Raw genomic sequence first — 15,857 nt, 5'->3', positions numbered from 1 at the left:
GCTCATCTCCAAGTGGCTTCTCCCAACAAAGAATCCTCAAAGGTTCCTTGGAGAACAGGAGCAGCAGAGGGGGACAGGACAGAAAGTTCTTGGGCAGGATCTGAAGGGGAAGGAGGAAAAGGAGCTGGGATCACTCACCTGCTGCTCCCCAGGACCTGGGACAGCTCTGGGAAACAACAGCCAAGGTTTCATCAATAAAACTCAATTTTTCTCTGTGCTTGGCACACATTTGTGGCAGTAAATCTGATTTAAAGGTTCAAATTAATTTCTCCTCACTCTGCCTGACAACAATCCTTCAACACTGGATTCTGCTTTGTTTTTTAACTATCCTAGAAATCCCAAGTTTTTGTCTGGGTGAAATAAAAGGAACCATTTGCTGCTCCCAGCAGTACAATTCAAGCCCTTCACCATCCCTTTTCCTGGATTATTTCCAGAAACTTGACATGAATCTGAAACTGTTGTGAAATGAGAAATTCACCTCCTGCCTCTATCACCATTCCTTGGAATTCCACCTGCAAGGGAAGAAAAATCAGACTCTGATTTGTCCCAAATGCTGAAATCAAGGACACTGAGCAGAGAATTTCAGGTTTTATTTCTGATTTACAAAACTCAACAGAAAAATCACTGAGTATCATCAAACTTTGGTGTCTTCTTGTTAATCTGCTCTGTCCCAGGTTTTGTAGCTTAAAAATTTTTTTATGGTAGCAAAAGGTAGTAAAAAATAAAAACACTGCTGAAATCAGCTGGCAATTCACATATTTAGTCCTTTTTGACTGAGCTAAATATTTGCTGTTTAAGTTTTCCAGCTTCCTCTAAGCCTACTCCAATAATTCTTAATTTTAAATTATCAAATGTGCAGGAGCAGAATAATTAAACATAAAAAATTTTTATTGTTAGATTTTAAAAGTTTTTAGTGTAGGGATTTTATGTTTTCACCTTTCAAAATTTTAAATATTAGCTGTTCTTAAAATTAGATCAAACCAAAATTGCTCAATGTTAAGACTTTTTTTTGTTGCTGTTTCTCAAAATCAGTCTAAATCTTATCACATCAAAAGAAGGAAAAAATCCCCAAATATTTCCATTATATTTTAATAAACTTATCATGATTTAATCCATGTAAAATCCCTATGGAATACTGGAAATATCCAGACATAGCTGCATTTAATAAAACAAGCAGGAATAACTTTTCCAAACAGCACTTTCAAACCCCTCTTTTAAAAGGAAGAATTTATATTTTTTCAATATTTTAACCTACTTATATAGGTTTTCTAATTTTCTAAAAAAATACCTGCACTCAAATTATCTTTCTTATATTTTCTTCCTCATTAAGGGGGAGATTCCACTCAAATCCTACATCTCCAAATTCCTGTATTTACAGCACAAGGCTGTGAAAATCAGGGCCTGGGCTCCCAGTGAAGTGCTGAAAAAAGTGGAATTTCCCTGGAGTTTTACCATTTACTTAAGAGGTTGAAATAATTTAAAAATCTTCTATAAATCCCCAAATCCAGCAGAAGAACAGAGACATAATGATTAATTTTGATGTCAGCCTGTTTTGATTATACTGAGGATTATTTTAATACGACTTTGAAAACATCTGGTGTGCAACAACTCTGCTGACTTTGGAATTCTCACACCTGATTAATAATTGCTTTTTTTCTGCCTAAATGCTCTCCTCCACGTTTCTATCCAGTTTAGAACACTGGAATGTCTAAATTATTTTTAAATTGTCCTGGTTTAAAATAGGATTCAGTCATGATTCAACCTGGGATGGTCACAAGACTTTAGGACAGGTGTAATTAGAAGGAGCTGTTGATCAAATGTATATTTAGGTTAGACACAGTCAGCAGGATCAGGGAATAAAGGGCTATCTGGGCTGCCAAACAGAGTTTAAAACTTATTTACCATCTTCATTAATTCAGGTCTTAACCAATTCACTTTACAAAATCCTGAAGCTCTCAGGTCAATTAATTTGCTGTGTAAATACAAATTATAAATGCAGTTAGGAGCGTTTTGACAAGGATTTCATGTTTTAGGAGATTATCAGTGCGTCCTAGAAATTCCCAAGAAATCATCCTCTTAATTTCTCAACACCTCCACTTTGCCATTACGTGGCAGGAACCAGCTTTTCGGCTCCCCCAGTTCATAAATGTAATTAAATAATTACATTAGTGCTAATTAACATGAAACTGCAGATTATTTAAGCGCAAAAAACACTATTCAACTTCTTAATTATTCTTGTTCACACAGCATTTCCTTTTGCTCAGGCGCCCTAGGTGCAAATAAAGCATCCCATCTGCTCGTAATTAGAACTAAATAATTTCAGAGAATGTAGCTTATCATTTTGACTGCACATTTGATTAAAATCAGTGTACAAGCAATATCCTGCCTTATTGCTGCACCAGCACCGGCGTGCACGGGCCCGGCATCGTCTCTCATTAAAGGAGCCTGCAAACATTATCTGTTATTTCAGAGGGAAAAAAAAAATACACAACTTTTTAGTTCATTTCATACAGATGAAAGCAAATTACAGCAAATCACCTCTCCACTGAATAGAGGCCCCCACATAATGACTTTATTTGCTTAATCCCCAAATTAAACGGCATTTCGAGCGAGGGCCCTGTGTTATTACTCTCATCATGTCGAGAACATTTTCCTGCCGAGACCAATTTGAATAAAACAAGGGGCCTTCCTTGAACTCAATCAAGGAGTCATAATGTGGTGGGTAATAGAGGTTGCTGATAGATTTGCAGGCAAAAGTGTTATACCTAATGATGGGATATGGATAATAGTCCTCCTGGAGGTCCTGATGCGATTCCAGTTGGCTGCCAGATGCTAAAAATCAAGAAGAGCATTGATCAGTGACAGGAAGCTGTAGTGGATTCATCTAGTCAAACTTCAGCTGTTTTTCCACTGTACAGTTAAGCCAGGCATAAATTATATTAATTGATTTAATTACATACTTAAAACATCTTCCCCAATTAATTTAATTAGGTGGCTACATGAAGCTACTGGCAGGGGAAGATTAGAGGCTGCTCACTTAATTAACAGAATATGAATGAAAAAAAAAAGAAAGCAAACATAAATGAAATTGTGAGCACTAATTAAGAGGCTGTCTGCAAACTTAAATACTTTCTGACAAAGTGGTGACAGGAATGTAGACAAGAGAGGGATTTTTTTTTTTGCAGCAAATTAAGTGCCACAAGGTATATATAAGGAACTAAGGTAATGCAGTTAAAACATTGATTTTCTGACAGAACCACTGAAGCCAAAGAGAAGGGACATTTTCACCAGAAACACTGCGACAGATTTTGCAGCCACAAAGGCTGAATTGCTGATGAAAGATGAAATATGATCCTTGGACAGGGGGATGCTTACAGGGGGAGCAGGATGGGAGCAGCAATGTTTGCAGAGGCAGCGCTGCAGCACCAGCTGCCAGCAGCACACACCTTGGCCCTGCTGCAGAAATTCTCCAGGTGTCTGCGCCGTGCTGCCCTCAGGGCACCCCTCAGCCGTGCCAGGTGACTCCAGGAGCGCCAGGAAGAGCTGAGCACACCTGCTGCCCACTGCTGCTGCCCAGGGCTGCTCACACCTGCTGCCCACTGCTGCTGCGTGGGGCTGGTCACACCTGCTGCCCACTGCTGCTGCTGCTGTCCTGAGCCTGGCATGGGGCTGGTCACACCTGCTGCCCACTGCTGCTGCTGCTGTCCTGAGCCTGGCATGGGGCTGGTCACACCTGCTGCCCACTGCTGCTGCTGCTGGCCTGAGCCTGGCACGGGGCTGGGACCCCCCCTGTGCCCCCCTGTGCTGCCCCCCTGCCCAGCTCCATTTGGGGTCTCTTCCACAGCTGGCTGATTCTTCATCATGGACAAAATGTCACTTTTGGTGGGATTCTCTTTAAAATCCAAGTCCGAGGTGATTTGTGCCAACTTTTGGCTGTTGATGGTGGCCAGGGGGACAGAGTGGTCTTTGAGGAGCTTTTCTGAGGGTTCCAAAAACCCCACAGTGCTCCCCCAGGAGGAATGATGGAGGTGTTGAAGGGTCAGAACACTTGGAGCTTTCTGGTGAACAGCAATGTCCGAGCAGGGATCCTGGAAGGGTTGAGCTGTTTGTGGGGGCTGTGGGAAGAGAAGAATCACAGATGGGCTGTAAATGAGGGGTCAAAATGCACTTTTTTGTTATTTTTTTATGACTTGATTGAGGGGATTTGTGAATCTGAAATGCACTGATCCTGGTTCTGTCCACCAGAGCCACAAATCCTGCCCAGCTCTACCATCACACCCACTGCCACACAGAAACCTCCAGGGTCATGCAAAACTCTGAGCCATGTAAAAAAAATACATCAATTGCAGCAAGGAGTGCTTGATTTACCAAATATAAAAATTAAACTTTACAGATTCACTGGACTAAAATCAGCAAGTAACTGCAGTGGCATTCCTGCACTGAGGCTGCCTCCACCTTTCCCAGGAGAATGGGAAACATCCTTCCATAAAAATGCAAATGGGGTAAAGCTTGGAACAGAAACATTCCAGCACTCCCTAACTCCTGGCAACTTCAGCCAGCAACTCATTAGCTCTGATTTCCAATCTAAGGGCACTACACTCACACTATTTTTGGGTAATTATTTTTATTTATTTCAACATCTCACTGGCACTAAGAGAGATGGGGAGGGTATTACAGCTCTGGAGTGAAAGGACACAGGGGATGGCTCCCACTGCCAGAGGGCAGGGATGGATGGGAGTTTGGACAGGGATTGTTCCCTGGGAGGGTGACAGGGGCTGAGATGGATTCCCAGAGCAGCTGGGGCTGCCCCTGGATCCCTGGCAGAGCCCAAGGCCAGGCTGGACGGGGTTTGGAGCACCCTGGGATGGTGCAAGGTGTCCCTGAGCTTTAGGGTCCCTTCCACCCAAAACTATTCCATGATTCCACAATCTCCATTTCTCAAGTTTACTTTCTCTCTCATTTTCACACCTCCTCAACAGAACAAAAGTCAAAAAGTCCGAAAAGATGGAACAAAACTCCAGAGATTTTGTCACAGAACACAGTAATTATCCACAAAAGAAAGAAATGTCCCTTTTCCACTGGGATCAGGAACAAGGAGCAGACACTGAGCAGTCAAGGTCAAAGTCCCCCAGAGTCTTCTGTAAATAGAAAGGGAAACACCACATTTGCTTAACTGCAGTGGGGGAAATGGAGATGAAGCATTCAAAAACTCCTTTATAACAGTAAAGATAGTTAGTTAAGCACTGGAACAGATGGCCCAGGGAGGCTGAGGGGTTGCTATCACCCAAAGTTTTCAGAACAGGTTAGAAAACAGCTGTCTGCAATATTACAGGTACAAGTGATTCTGCCTGGAGGTCTGGATAACCTCCTCACATCCCTTCTAAACTAATTTTCTAAGATTCTGTGAAAAAAAAAAAAAAACTCAGACAAATTCAGGTAGAAGACTTGAAAGAGCAGAAATTGGGAATACACAAAGTATTTGCTATTTTATTTCAGTATTTACTGGACGTGGTTCAAACCCTCCTGAGATTTACAGTCCCTCCCTAAACCAGCCCTGGTGAAGACAATAAAAAAACACAAATAAAACCCTCATTATCCTCACTGAGTGACCCTTCCATCAGTTACCTGCGTCTGAGGCGGAATGTGCACCTCAGATTGCAGCTGCTGAGCTGAACACCTCCACTCTGGCCTTGATCTCCTTGTTGAAAGCACGGAGTTGCTGGATGGGAGTGATGGAATGCTCCCTTTACTAGAGGAATATGTGCCATAAACTGCTTCCTTTGGCTTTGGGAGGGTGATGGTGTCTGTGCTCTCAGGGTCCAGCCTGACACTCATCTCTCCTGTACAAATAAATCGTGGATTGCACTTTTTATCAACTTATTATCAGTTGTTAATTTAACAATGTGGCAAACAGGAGCTTGATCATCTGGTCAAAGTCATGATTGCCAGCACCCAGCACTGGGCAGGGCTTCAGATTTGGGTGCTTACAATTTGAAATGTGCAGGTAGGAGGAGCCCAGAATGTACAGGAACCAAACCCTCCCAGGGATGAAGAAATCTGATTCCAACCCAGTTGCAAGACACAGGATTTCCCTGTGCTTTGTGCCCTGCAGAATATGGTGAGTGGGAGATAAAAGCTGGGAGTGAAGCTGGAGGTGCAGCTGAAGGCTGTTTGCAGTGCTCTGTACTCACCTAGAGCTGGTTTCTTGTGCTGCCTGGGGAACTGAGGGCCAGGAGCTGCTCTGGGCATGGCAGGAGGGGCTGGCAGAGCTCTCAGTGCTGCTGGGAGGATCAGCCTCTGGCCACTGGGGCTCAGGGCACCTACAGGGAGATGGAACTCCTGAGCCATTCCAGCTGGGAATGACAAGGAGTTCTTGGCAATGAAGAAAGAATTCCAAGTTCTGCATCAACACCACAAAAGCAGCAGTTTCCTTTAACTGAAAGATTCCTATCTTAAACAGTCAATATTTTACCTTGAAGGAAGGTGAGCTGTGCCTATCACACTTGATAAATACATGTAAGATATTGCAGCAGTGCTAATTCTAAAATATGTTTGTATATCTATAATTACATGTTTGTGTATCTATTAATCGCATTGCTTGTACAATGCAATTTAATATGCAGAATAGATGAGAATCAACTCTTGCAAAGCACAATATAATCATGCAATTCCCACTAAAAACTGATTGCTAAAACAGTGCAAGCCTAGTTAAGACTGGGCAATTAATAACCAGCTGTTAATGATGATAGTTTGAGTGGCATTTAGACCAGAACCTCCACCACACAGACAATTCACAATTCAGATGAACCCTGTGAGTTCCAGAGCTCCTCAGGGTGATGCTCACAGGACACACTCCACACCCTCCATCACCCTACACCCTAAAGTTCACCCCACCCTTTGTAATGTCTGAAATCACAATTCTTGGAAGCCTGGAGGGGGCAGGAAATTCCATTCCCAAACATCTGCTGGAAGCAGCAGCACCCAGGGCCCTCTGGGACTCACCTGTTGGGGTGTCCCCCTCTAGCAGGGGCAAGGGAGAGCCCAGGGAGAGGAAGGCAGGCAAAGCCCAAGGGCTGGGGGCTGTGGGATCCTTCCCTGTCCTCTGACTGCACACCTGGGAGAGACAGAACCTCCTGTCACACAGGGAATCTGGGATTTACACATTTACACATCCTCTACTCCTGCAGCAATAAATAATAAACAGAATTTCTGCTGTGACTGTTTCATTAAGAATTAACAGTGCACCACTCCTTTTATTACTTGTGAACATGCTACAGTATTGTCTACTGTTGTTGCTTCAGTCATTGAAAATAAAGTTAATTAAATTTAATTGATGCCTTGTGTACTATTTAATGAAGGGATCTCAGGAAGTTTGTATTTACACTACTCTCCTTGAAACTGAGCAGTGTTTCTTGACAAAACATTGGTGTTAAAAATATAAAATGCATACAACAGGCAAGGAAGCAGAAGGAGAAAGAAACAGTTTAAAATATTAGCTTTTAATGAGTGATTACCAAGCTTTTAGTGCAATCCTAGCCATGACTGGGATCTTGGAGCACTGTTGTGTCCTAATTATTGAATAACAGCACCCAGCAACTTTCTAAAAAGAGAAGGAACTCTCAGGAGGGAAATGAGACAGATCCAAATTAACTATTCCAATCTTTCCTCCCAATTTGTCTAACAGTGCTGCCCACAAGAGACGAGGGAGAGAAAATCTGCACTTTTTATCATCACAGAGAACCCTTCAGAGCAATCCCAGGCCCTCATTTCAGTTATGGCCATTCTGGAACGTCCTGTTCTAAGGGATGGAGGTGGATGAATCCTCATGTCCTGGTTTTCCAAGAAAACAGCAATAACCATGAACAAAGGTTAACTTCGTGTCTGCTGCCATGTGAGTGATACTGAGAAAAGGAAATCATAATCCACATTTTCCTGCTCACCCTCAACCCAGCAGTCTGGTGAGGCCACAACAAAAATATATAAAAAGGTAAGAAATTGAATTAAACAGTGATTCCTCTTCCAGACTGTTGCTGGTGCAGCAGTAGGGCAGCACTGATTTAACTCCTGGTCAGTTTTATCCTAATTGAAATCCCAGTTATGAGGTTTTGTTATGATAAACAGCACATGAAATATATTTGTTTTCATTGTGTTCATAGAGATGGAATAGGCTGCAAGGAAAAGCAGTTCAGGTGCAGTGTGTGAGTTCAAAAGCAGCCTGGAGGCTTGGGGGTTTTGATTTTTTTTTTTTAATTGGAGACAGATATTTAATTCCTTTGTGCTGCATCCATTAATTTCTATAAAGTCCATGGCAGGTGTGATGTTAGAACAAGGGCTGATGGAACAGAAACGGAATTTAATTTAATTTAATCTCTCACTGACACTGCCCAGTGCCACCATCAGCAGGACAGGAGCACAGGGAGCTGATCCAGAGCAGCTCCCCATGAAAATCCCAGCCCACCCCTTCACCCCCAGCACCCTGACTGCTGCTCTGGCTCCCTCCTGGAGACCTCAGGGAGACACCACGGCAAAACTGCCCAGCTGCTGCCACTCTGGGAGTTATTGCCACTAAAACTACACCAACACAACCATAATAAGACCCCAAACATAATATTAAGTACTGCCAGAGAAAGGTTTTAGTTTTAACATCACTGCTTCATCATGAGCACTTCTAAAATTCAGTTTTGCAGGGCTGGAAGGGAGCTCTTAAATTGCAGGGCAGACCAAGGCTGACTTGCCTTAAAATATGCTTGGAGTGTGCTAAAAAACTATTTTTTCATTTCAAGTGCTTCTGAGTGTAATTAACCTGGGACACAAGGAAAACAATTCTATTACCCTTTCTAAAGTGTTTTTCTCCTGTGGATAAACCTCTCTAAATTTTTTTTCTTCTTGCTTCATTTTAAATAGGGCACTTGTTGGAACACCACAGGGATTTTTCTGATTAGTTCTCTATTTGTTTTCTTTTTACCTAGCAATATTTAACTAGAACTTTTTTTTTTTTTGTGTTTTTTTGGTAAATATCTTTGTAAGTATTTTTTCTTCCAGTAAAAGAAACAGAGATTGGTATTAAATACAGAGGAAAGAGGAGTATTGTGTACCAGGAAAAGAGATATGAGATCTAGTAAATAAATATCAGAAAATCTGAGGGTTTGATAGTGATGAGAAAAAAGGGATATAACAGATAGATGTAATGATAAATTAATCTTCTCCAAACTGTCAGATTTGCTGTTAAGAAGTTCCTGCCAGGATTTGATGGACACAGCACTCACCCCTATAAAGGGAAAGAGGAAGCACAGCAAAATAAAACCAATGGAACTAAGGTCACTTTCCAGGATGTTCAGGAGCCCATCAGGAAATGGCTTGGAGAGGGTAAGTTTAACTGGAAAAATTTGGAATTGCATCTTTAACAATAGATCTTGTGTTATCCTTACCTTCTCTAAGCTCTTAAAGTAGCCAGAGATGGCTCTGAACTGTCAATTTGGAAAAAATTGAGCTTTGCCCCTTTCCTGACCTCCTGCTCCCCCAGAAACCCAGATCCACCAGAATTCCTCCCTAACAGGTGGGACAGAGAATGAAGGGAGAACTTTGGTGCATCCCACATCTGCTCTGTCAAATAGCAGCAGCACAGAAGGGAGGGAGGCAGATAATTGCTGCCTTGAAGCACAGGATGCTTTCCTGTGGGCAGGGGGCCAGGATTTGTGGGATCAATCCCTGCTTGGAATTCAGGGTGAGCTCCCTCCCTGTCCAGCTGTGAGCAGCAGCCCGTGGCATCCCAAGCAGGCACAGAGCTGGCAGGGAACGCTGGGCTGCACACAAACAGCTTCAGCAGCTCTGCCTGCACCCCTGCCTGGCAAAATCACACTCCAGCTCCAATTCCACATGACAAGAACTGGATAAAAACTTCAAACAAATGGTGACCTTTCAAAAGATTAATTTGTTTACCAACAAAACATTCTGCGTTTGTCAGGAGAGATGGGGTGACCTTCACACTCCCATTTCCAGGTTGAGAGGATGCTGACTGCACTCATCTGTTACCTTAACTCTCTCCCAGCAATTATTTCCTTTTTATTTTTAGTGACAAGAGGATTTTATTCAATCACCGTGCTGCTTATTATGATCACACACCCTAATACAAATGCAAGGAGCTTCTTTTGATTTACTGTAGTGTGACATCAATTTGTTTAAGTCTCATCCTGCCACCACTGCCAAACTCTGCTTTGGCTGTAATTAGAGCCACATGCCTGGCTTTAAAACACAATCAGCTCTGGGCCACCAAAAAACCTGGATTTCTTCTACATCTTCCTCCAGTCACTTGAAATGAAAGGAATTTCCCTGCTTTGCTTTATAATTTTGAAAATAAATACACTTTCAGGGATAAGCGTTAATGATTAGCAGCATGCAAATGCTGAATAAAGAATGAATAATTGAAGATATGATTAGAATGGTTGTGCTCAAACAAGTGAGCTTAAAAAAAGCCTCAGAATCACTGCCATCACCATTAGAGCCACACTAGATAAGATGCAACTCATAAAGGCTAGAAATCATCACCATATTAAATTCTACCTCATGAATAAATGAAAAGGTTCCTAAGTTTACAGTATAATATACATTTATAAGAAAACAAGGACCCAAAAGTGCCAGTATAATTCTATAACAGAACAGCAGCCCTATGAAAACAGAAGGTAGAGCTTTGAATCTTTTCTACATTGCAGCAGTACATCAGAATTATTTTTGCTGCAATTCAGATTACTGTTCCTTTGGCTGGATACTCCATGGGAAGTATACATATTTAATAATTATCCACTCATCATTTTTCATCTCTCATCCAGATATAAACTGCAAAAAAAAAAGTGATGCCCAGTGTGTGTTTCAAACAGAATTACAGCCTTCATTTTAAAATAACTACAGAACTTGGCAGAGGATGAAGCATTATTATTAGACCCAAAAAGGTCCAAAAGGGCAACAGTTAATTGTTCTTAGTTTCTATAATAAAACCCAGCATCAGCAACTTTATAATACCAAAAGAAGAAGAAAAGACATCACTTTTGGTGAAACAATGAAACCCTGACTAATAATTTTTCCAACTAGTGGAATGGCAGGGTAATAAAAAGTCCGGGTAGATTTGTGCTTGACCCCTCAGGTCACCTCCAACCCCGACTTTTCAACCTCACAACTCTTTCAGCCGCTCAGCCCTCGCTGGAAACTCCTGAATGGAGGGAGACAAGCAATTAGTTTGGAATTTAATTGGAATTTGCTCGGACGCGGGTGATTTTTGGGGTTTTCTTGGGGAGCCGCTCGCTGACCCCGCGGACAGCGCAGGGACGTGCGCGTACGGACAGCGCCCCCTGCCGGCCGCCCCTTCCGCAGCCGCTTTAATGGAAATTTACCCAAATGAACCCAAACTGTGCGCCTGAAACTGCACCAGATTCATTGGCCTTACCGCTAATAATCACAGGTATCATCGTATAGATCACATCAAATCCCTCCCTTAAGCGCTCCCTTTAACAACAAATATATCTAGCAAATAGCAACTGCAAAAATTTTACAGCCAGAGAAGGCAGAACATCCCAAACCACACATTGTGCCCTAAAATTTTGAAGAGAATAAATTAGAGAGGAAATACCTGCTTGGATTTTAAGCCTGTCAGCTCCTCAATAACTGTAAATATCTATCTGGGAGCCTGAGCAATTCACAATTCACATTAAATGTTTGCAGTTTAAATCCCCCAGAAGTTCCCTGTGCTCAGTGCATGTTTCAGGGAGAGTGGTAAAACACATGGCTCTCTGCAGCCAGATAATATTCCTCTCTGTGAGTGTTTTAGAGTGCTTCTAAAAACCTATTAGCCATGATGCTTTTTTCTAATTAACTCTATTATCACAGGGTTACACAAATCACCTCTCAAGTCTGGGCAACAGCTTTCCAAAAATCATTTTTTCATAAGTGGCAGCTCACAACTGCGCCATTCACAGATTCTCTTTGTGTTGTTTAAAACCAAACACCCAGAATCTCTCCTAGAGCACTGGGCTTGCTGCAGGATGCTTCTGCCACATAAATTAAATTTTAGGAGAGCATCCCCATGTGAGACCATTGGCTGTGTGGACCAGAGTGCTGTGCTAAATTTGTGAACATAATTGATTCTTTGGAGGGGTGGATGTGCCTACTCTTTTTTGTTGGTTTTTTTTTTTTTTTTTTTTGAAAGCATTCTTTGCTAAAAATATCTTTACATTCAACTGCTGCAGAATAATTCCAGAACTGGCAGCAAAACTGAAATTTGCAGTTGCAGGAGGGAAATTTGGGAAAATCAAAACTTCACCTTGCACAATCTGAACACTCCTAGAGCAGGGAGAGGAGTGGGCTTTTAGTTCTTGCTGCACCTTTGGGTCCCATGCAGAAGTGCCCAAGCTCCAGCTGATCCCCTCTGCCTGATTTTCCTGACATTCCTGACCATGCACATCCCTATTTTTGCTGGATTGGGATCTTGGGACATAAACCTGTTACATTTCAGATCTGTTTTTCCCAGTATCACCACTCAAAATGTTCTGATCTTTAAATACCCATGTCAAAAAGCAGGAAATTATGAGGAATAACTTTAATGTGAATATTTTATTTAGGACTAGTAAATATTAACTGTAATACTGTAAAGCAATGCATACAACAAACCCATAAAATAATAAAAGTTACTTACAGGAGCAGATTTTTTCTTAGCTATAAGTGGCAGCCTGGTCTCATCATTGGGAAGTTTTAAACCAGCTTTATTCTCCATGTTCTCTGGGTCAAGCATGATTTTAAAATCCATTTCCACCTGCTGCTGAAATAGAGAATAGGGATAATCCTGAAATAACTACACTGGAGCTGAAGTGAGTAGAAGTAGAAACTGGCTAACAAGTTGTAAATTTGCAAAATAATTATAAAAATTGGTATTTTTTGACTCCACACAGAACTGGGCAAACAGCAAAGTGCCTTTGCTTAGATGGAAAACTTTGTAAGGAGTGGAACTTTTATCCAAATGGACACATCAATGCAGGCACAGAACCTGACCATTAGTAAATGAGGAATTAAAAACCCCTGACAGTAATCAGAATTAAAATATAGTTCTTAATGCACTCTGTGATCTGCATGGAATGAGCTCAACTATTCTGCTAATAAAAATAATGATGATTTAAATCCCAATGGGCAGAAAAAGACTTTAAAAGTTTCTTCTTGTTATAAGAAACACCTAAAGCATACCTATAAACCCCAGAGGGATGCCCTATGTTTTTACTACAGTAGAAGTTTCTTAAGTTAAAAATATTTTGGTGCATATTCTTTTGTATAAATGTAAAAATAAATCCAGAAAAATTCCAATTTTTAGAAACAAAATATGCCATAAAAAGTTCAAGAATCATTAGATGTGTACTTGAAGTATTGAAGAACTGTGTTACTTTGTGAAAGCAGTAAAAATGCTTTAATTTATTTATCTGCACTATATATTCTCTCTTCTTTTGATGGTAATTACAAGCAGATGTATCAATGAGATGCTCATTTAGATTTGGGGTTGTAAGAACACAAGTTATTATCCAAGCCAATTACTCTTTTAGCCACATGGCTGCACAGAGACAGAAAGTTCAATTTTCACCTCATCAGTGCTTTTGTGGTATTTATTTTATTACTATAACACACCGTTATGCAGGGAGGAAAGTGCTGGTGCTATTAAAACCAGAATTGGGGGAATTGAGCACCTTTCAATTAAAGCAGGAGATGGTTCCCAGTGCAAACTCCTCACTCAGCTGACAGGGAAATGATCAATGGAGAGGGGAAGGTGCCACACAGGATAACAAGAACTGGAATTATTAATAAAAAACCACCTGATAAAGTGGCTTTGTCAGCTTGGGTGGGTGGGAAGGGCCAATTCCACCCTGCATGGATGACACTGGGATCTTTCCCAGCCCAAGTGTTACCCTGGGCTGGGAGAGGGCTCCTGTCTCAGCCGCTCCTTCTGCTGAGGAGTTTTAACACTTTCATCATGGGGTGCTCTCAAACCCTGATACCAAACCCTGCTATCAAAGCCTGACTCCATGGCAGCCAGAGCATTATGGGATGCACAGGACACCCAGCAGCCATGGATGTGCAGCAGGATCAGGCTGTGGTTCCACACCCGTGGGGCTGCTCTGCTGCTCCTCTGCACAGCCAGGGGCGGCACCCGGGGCAGGACCAGCTGCTGCTCACAGGCTCCAAATTCAGGATTCCTGCTGGGGACAGAAACAGGCACTGAGCTTCCTAAAAACTGCTTGGATTTCACCTGCTAAACCCACCCTGCTTCCACCCACTTCTATCCAAATGACTGTATTTTTATTTAAACTTGCATTCTGCAGAAGTAAAATCACGCAAGTTAGCAGAGCACTGCTGAAGCCACTTAGAATTGCATTTACACTTGCATATTTTTTTAACTTAAAATCAAAATAGGAAATGACTAAACTAACTTTTTCTAGGTCAATACTCCCACTTGCTTTACATGATTATGTCACCTCAGTTTTTGTGTCCTGCTGCAATAAAACATCTGTTTCACTTACCACTTAGGGGGCTCTTTGGAATTTACTTCTTTATTACCAGCTGAAAAAAGAGTTAACTCTTGGCCATCTATAACACTGGAATAATTTTCAGCTTGTTTCTGTTAGAGGGAAAAAACATGTTTAGCCTACTACAAGGATATAAGGGAAATTAATTTTATTTAACTTGGTTCATTAGGCAACCAGGTCTTTGCTTGACTGAAAAGTTGATAAACTTTGTGTCTCTGTCAGACTAAAAATCTGATTTTGGCTGATCAAGATCAGTTAATTCTGATGACCCACAAAAGGGAGGCATCTTTCTGAACTGTAATGTCTGAATAATCTCATCAGCTGCTGATTGGAAAGGGATCTTGTAACACAACAAATAAGTGGCCAAGTGAATTATTAACACAGACTTTAAAAACAGAATAATTGTGCGGATCTGCTCTATTTTACTTACTCTCAGCCCAAGTTCAGTCCTTTCAGTTGCTTTTCTGAGGTCACAAATATCCACAGCTTCTGCATTTCCTTTCAAGTTGTTTTTTTCCATTTTAAGCTTCTGAATGTCTTCTTGAATCTAAAAAGCAAGTTAGGACAAAAATCGACCAAACCCTATGAGGTTAATTCAAATTAAATTATTCCTAAATACAGGAAAAAGGATCCATGTGACTCCCCGTAGTTCTGTACTATTATAAACCAAGAATACAAACCCAAGTATTTAAACTGATTGTAGAAAGGCTGGAAAAACTCAATTTTAAAACAAACCTCACAAAGCAGTGACAATAAACTTCAGGACTGAGATTCTCCGCTTAAGGAAGGATGTTTCCTCACACATCTCACACACGGCACAGGTGCTTTCAGTGGGCAGGGATCTCAAAATCCTTAAGGAGGGACACAAACTGCAGGCAGCCTGTGAGGAGAGCCCAGCCCATGTCAAACCCGAGTATTCACGTTAACCAAACAGCTCCGGGCTCCCCAGCCCCGCAGCACCCACAGCGCGATTCCCGCTCCCTCCCGCTGCCCCTCAGGCAGGGCCGAGCCCCGCGCGTCCCCCGGCCCCTCACGGCACCGGCCGCGCCGCGCTCAGCCCAGGGATGACGCGGGGTGCTGAGGGTAACCCGGGGTGTCCCGGCTGCTCTGCCGGGCCAACAGAGGCCGGTCGGGGCAGGGAGGAGCCGCTCCCGGCGCTGTCCGAACCCACCGGGCAGCGTCAGCCCCGCTCCGGCCACGGCGGCACCGCCGCTCCCGGCAACGGGACGCGCCGGCCGGGCCGCACCATCCGCCCCGCCGCCGGGGGGGGGACAGCGCATCCAGCGAAGGCCGAGCCCGCGCTCC

General features: G+C 42.5%; 1 protein-coding gene across 3 annotated transcripts in view; it reads right to left on the bottom strand.

Moving 5' to 3' along the window:
* The window catches only part of IQCH (IQ motif containing H), a 57,685-nt gene that overhangs the window by 38,385 nt on the left and 3,443 nt on the right, over positions 1 to 15,857 (bottom strand). Inside the window, exons 1-9 of one of the 3 annotated variants that reach the window (XM_063170003.1) lie at positions 15,288 to 15,303; positions 14,983 to 15,099; positions 14,547 to 14,644; positions 12,683 to 12,805; positions 7,003 to 7,114; positions 6,192 to 6,320; positions 5,626 to 5,840; positions 3,447 to 4,115; positions 2,766 to 2,832 (exon numbers count right to left, since the gene is read on the bottom strand). In XM_063170003.1, coding sequence (XP_063026073.1) covers positions 2,766 to 2,832; positions 3,447 to 4,115; positions 5,626 to 5,840; positions 6,192 to 6,320; positions 7,003 to 7,114; positions 12,683 to 12,793 — 1,303 coding nt within the window. In that variant the 5' untranslated portion in view covers positions 12,794 to 12,805; positions 14,547 to 14,644; positions 14,983 to 15,099; positions 15,288 to 15,303. Of the gene's footprint in view, positions 1 to 2,765; positions 2,833 to 3,446; positions 4,116 to 5,625; positions 5,841 to 6,191; positions 6,321 to 7,002; positions 7,115 to 12,682; positions 12,806 to 14,546; positions 14,645 to 14,982; positions 15,100 to 15,287; positions 15,433 to 15,857 lie in introns of those variants that run through there. The other 2 variants (XM_063170001.1, XM_063170002.1) reach the window with 2 other exon arrangements.

Source organism: Melospiza melodia, chromosome 15 (genome assembly GCF_035770615.1).
Source record: "Melospiza melodia melodia isolate bMelMel2 chromosome 15, bMelMel2.pri, whole genome shotgun sequence".
In the NCBI taxonomy this organism is placed as follows: domain Eukaryota; kingdom Metazoa; phylum Chordata; class Aves; order Passeriformes; family Passerellidae; genus Melospiza; species Melospiza melodia.
The sequence above is the reverse complement of the archived record's forward strand: the minus strand, read 5'-3'. Positions and strand labels throughout refer to the sequence as shown.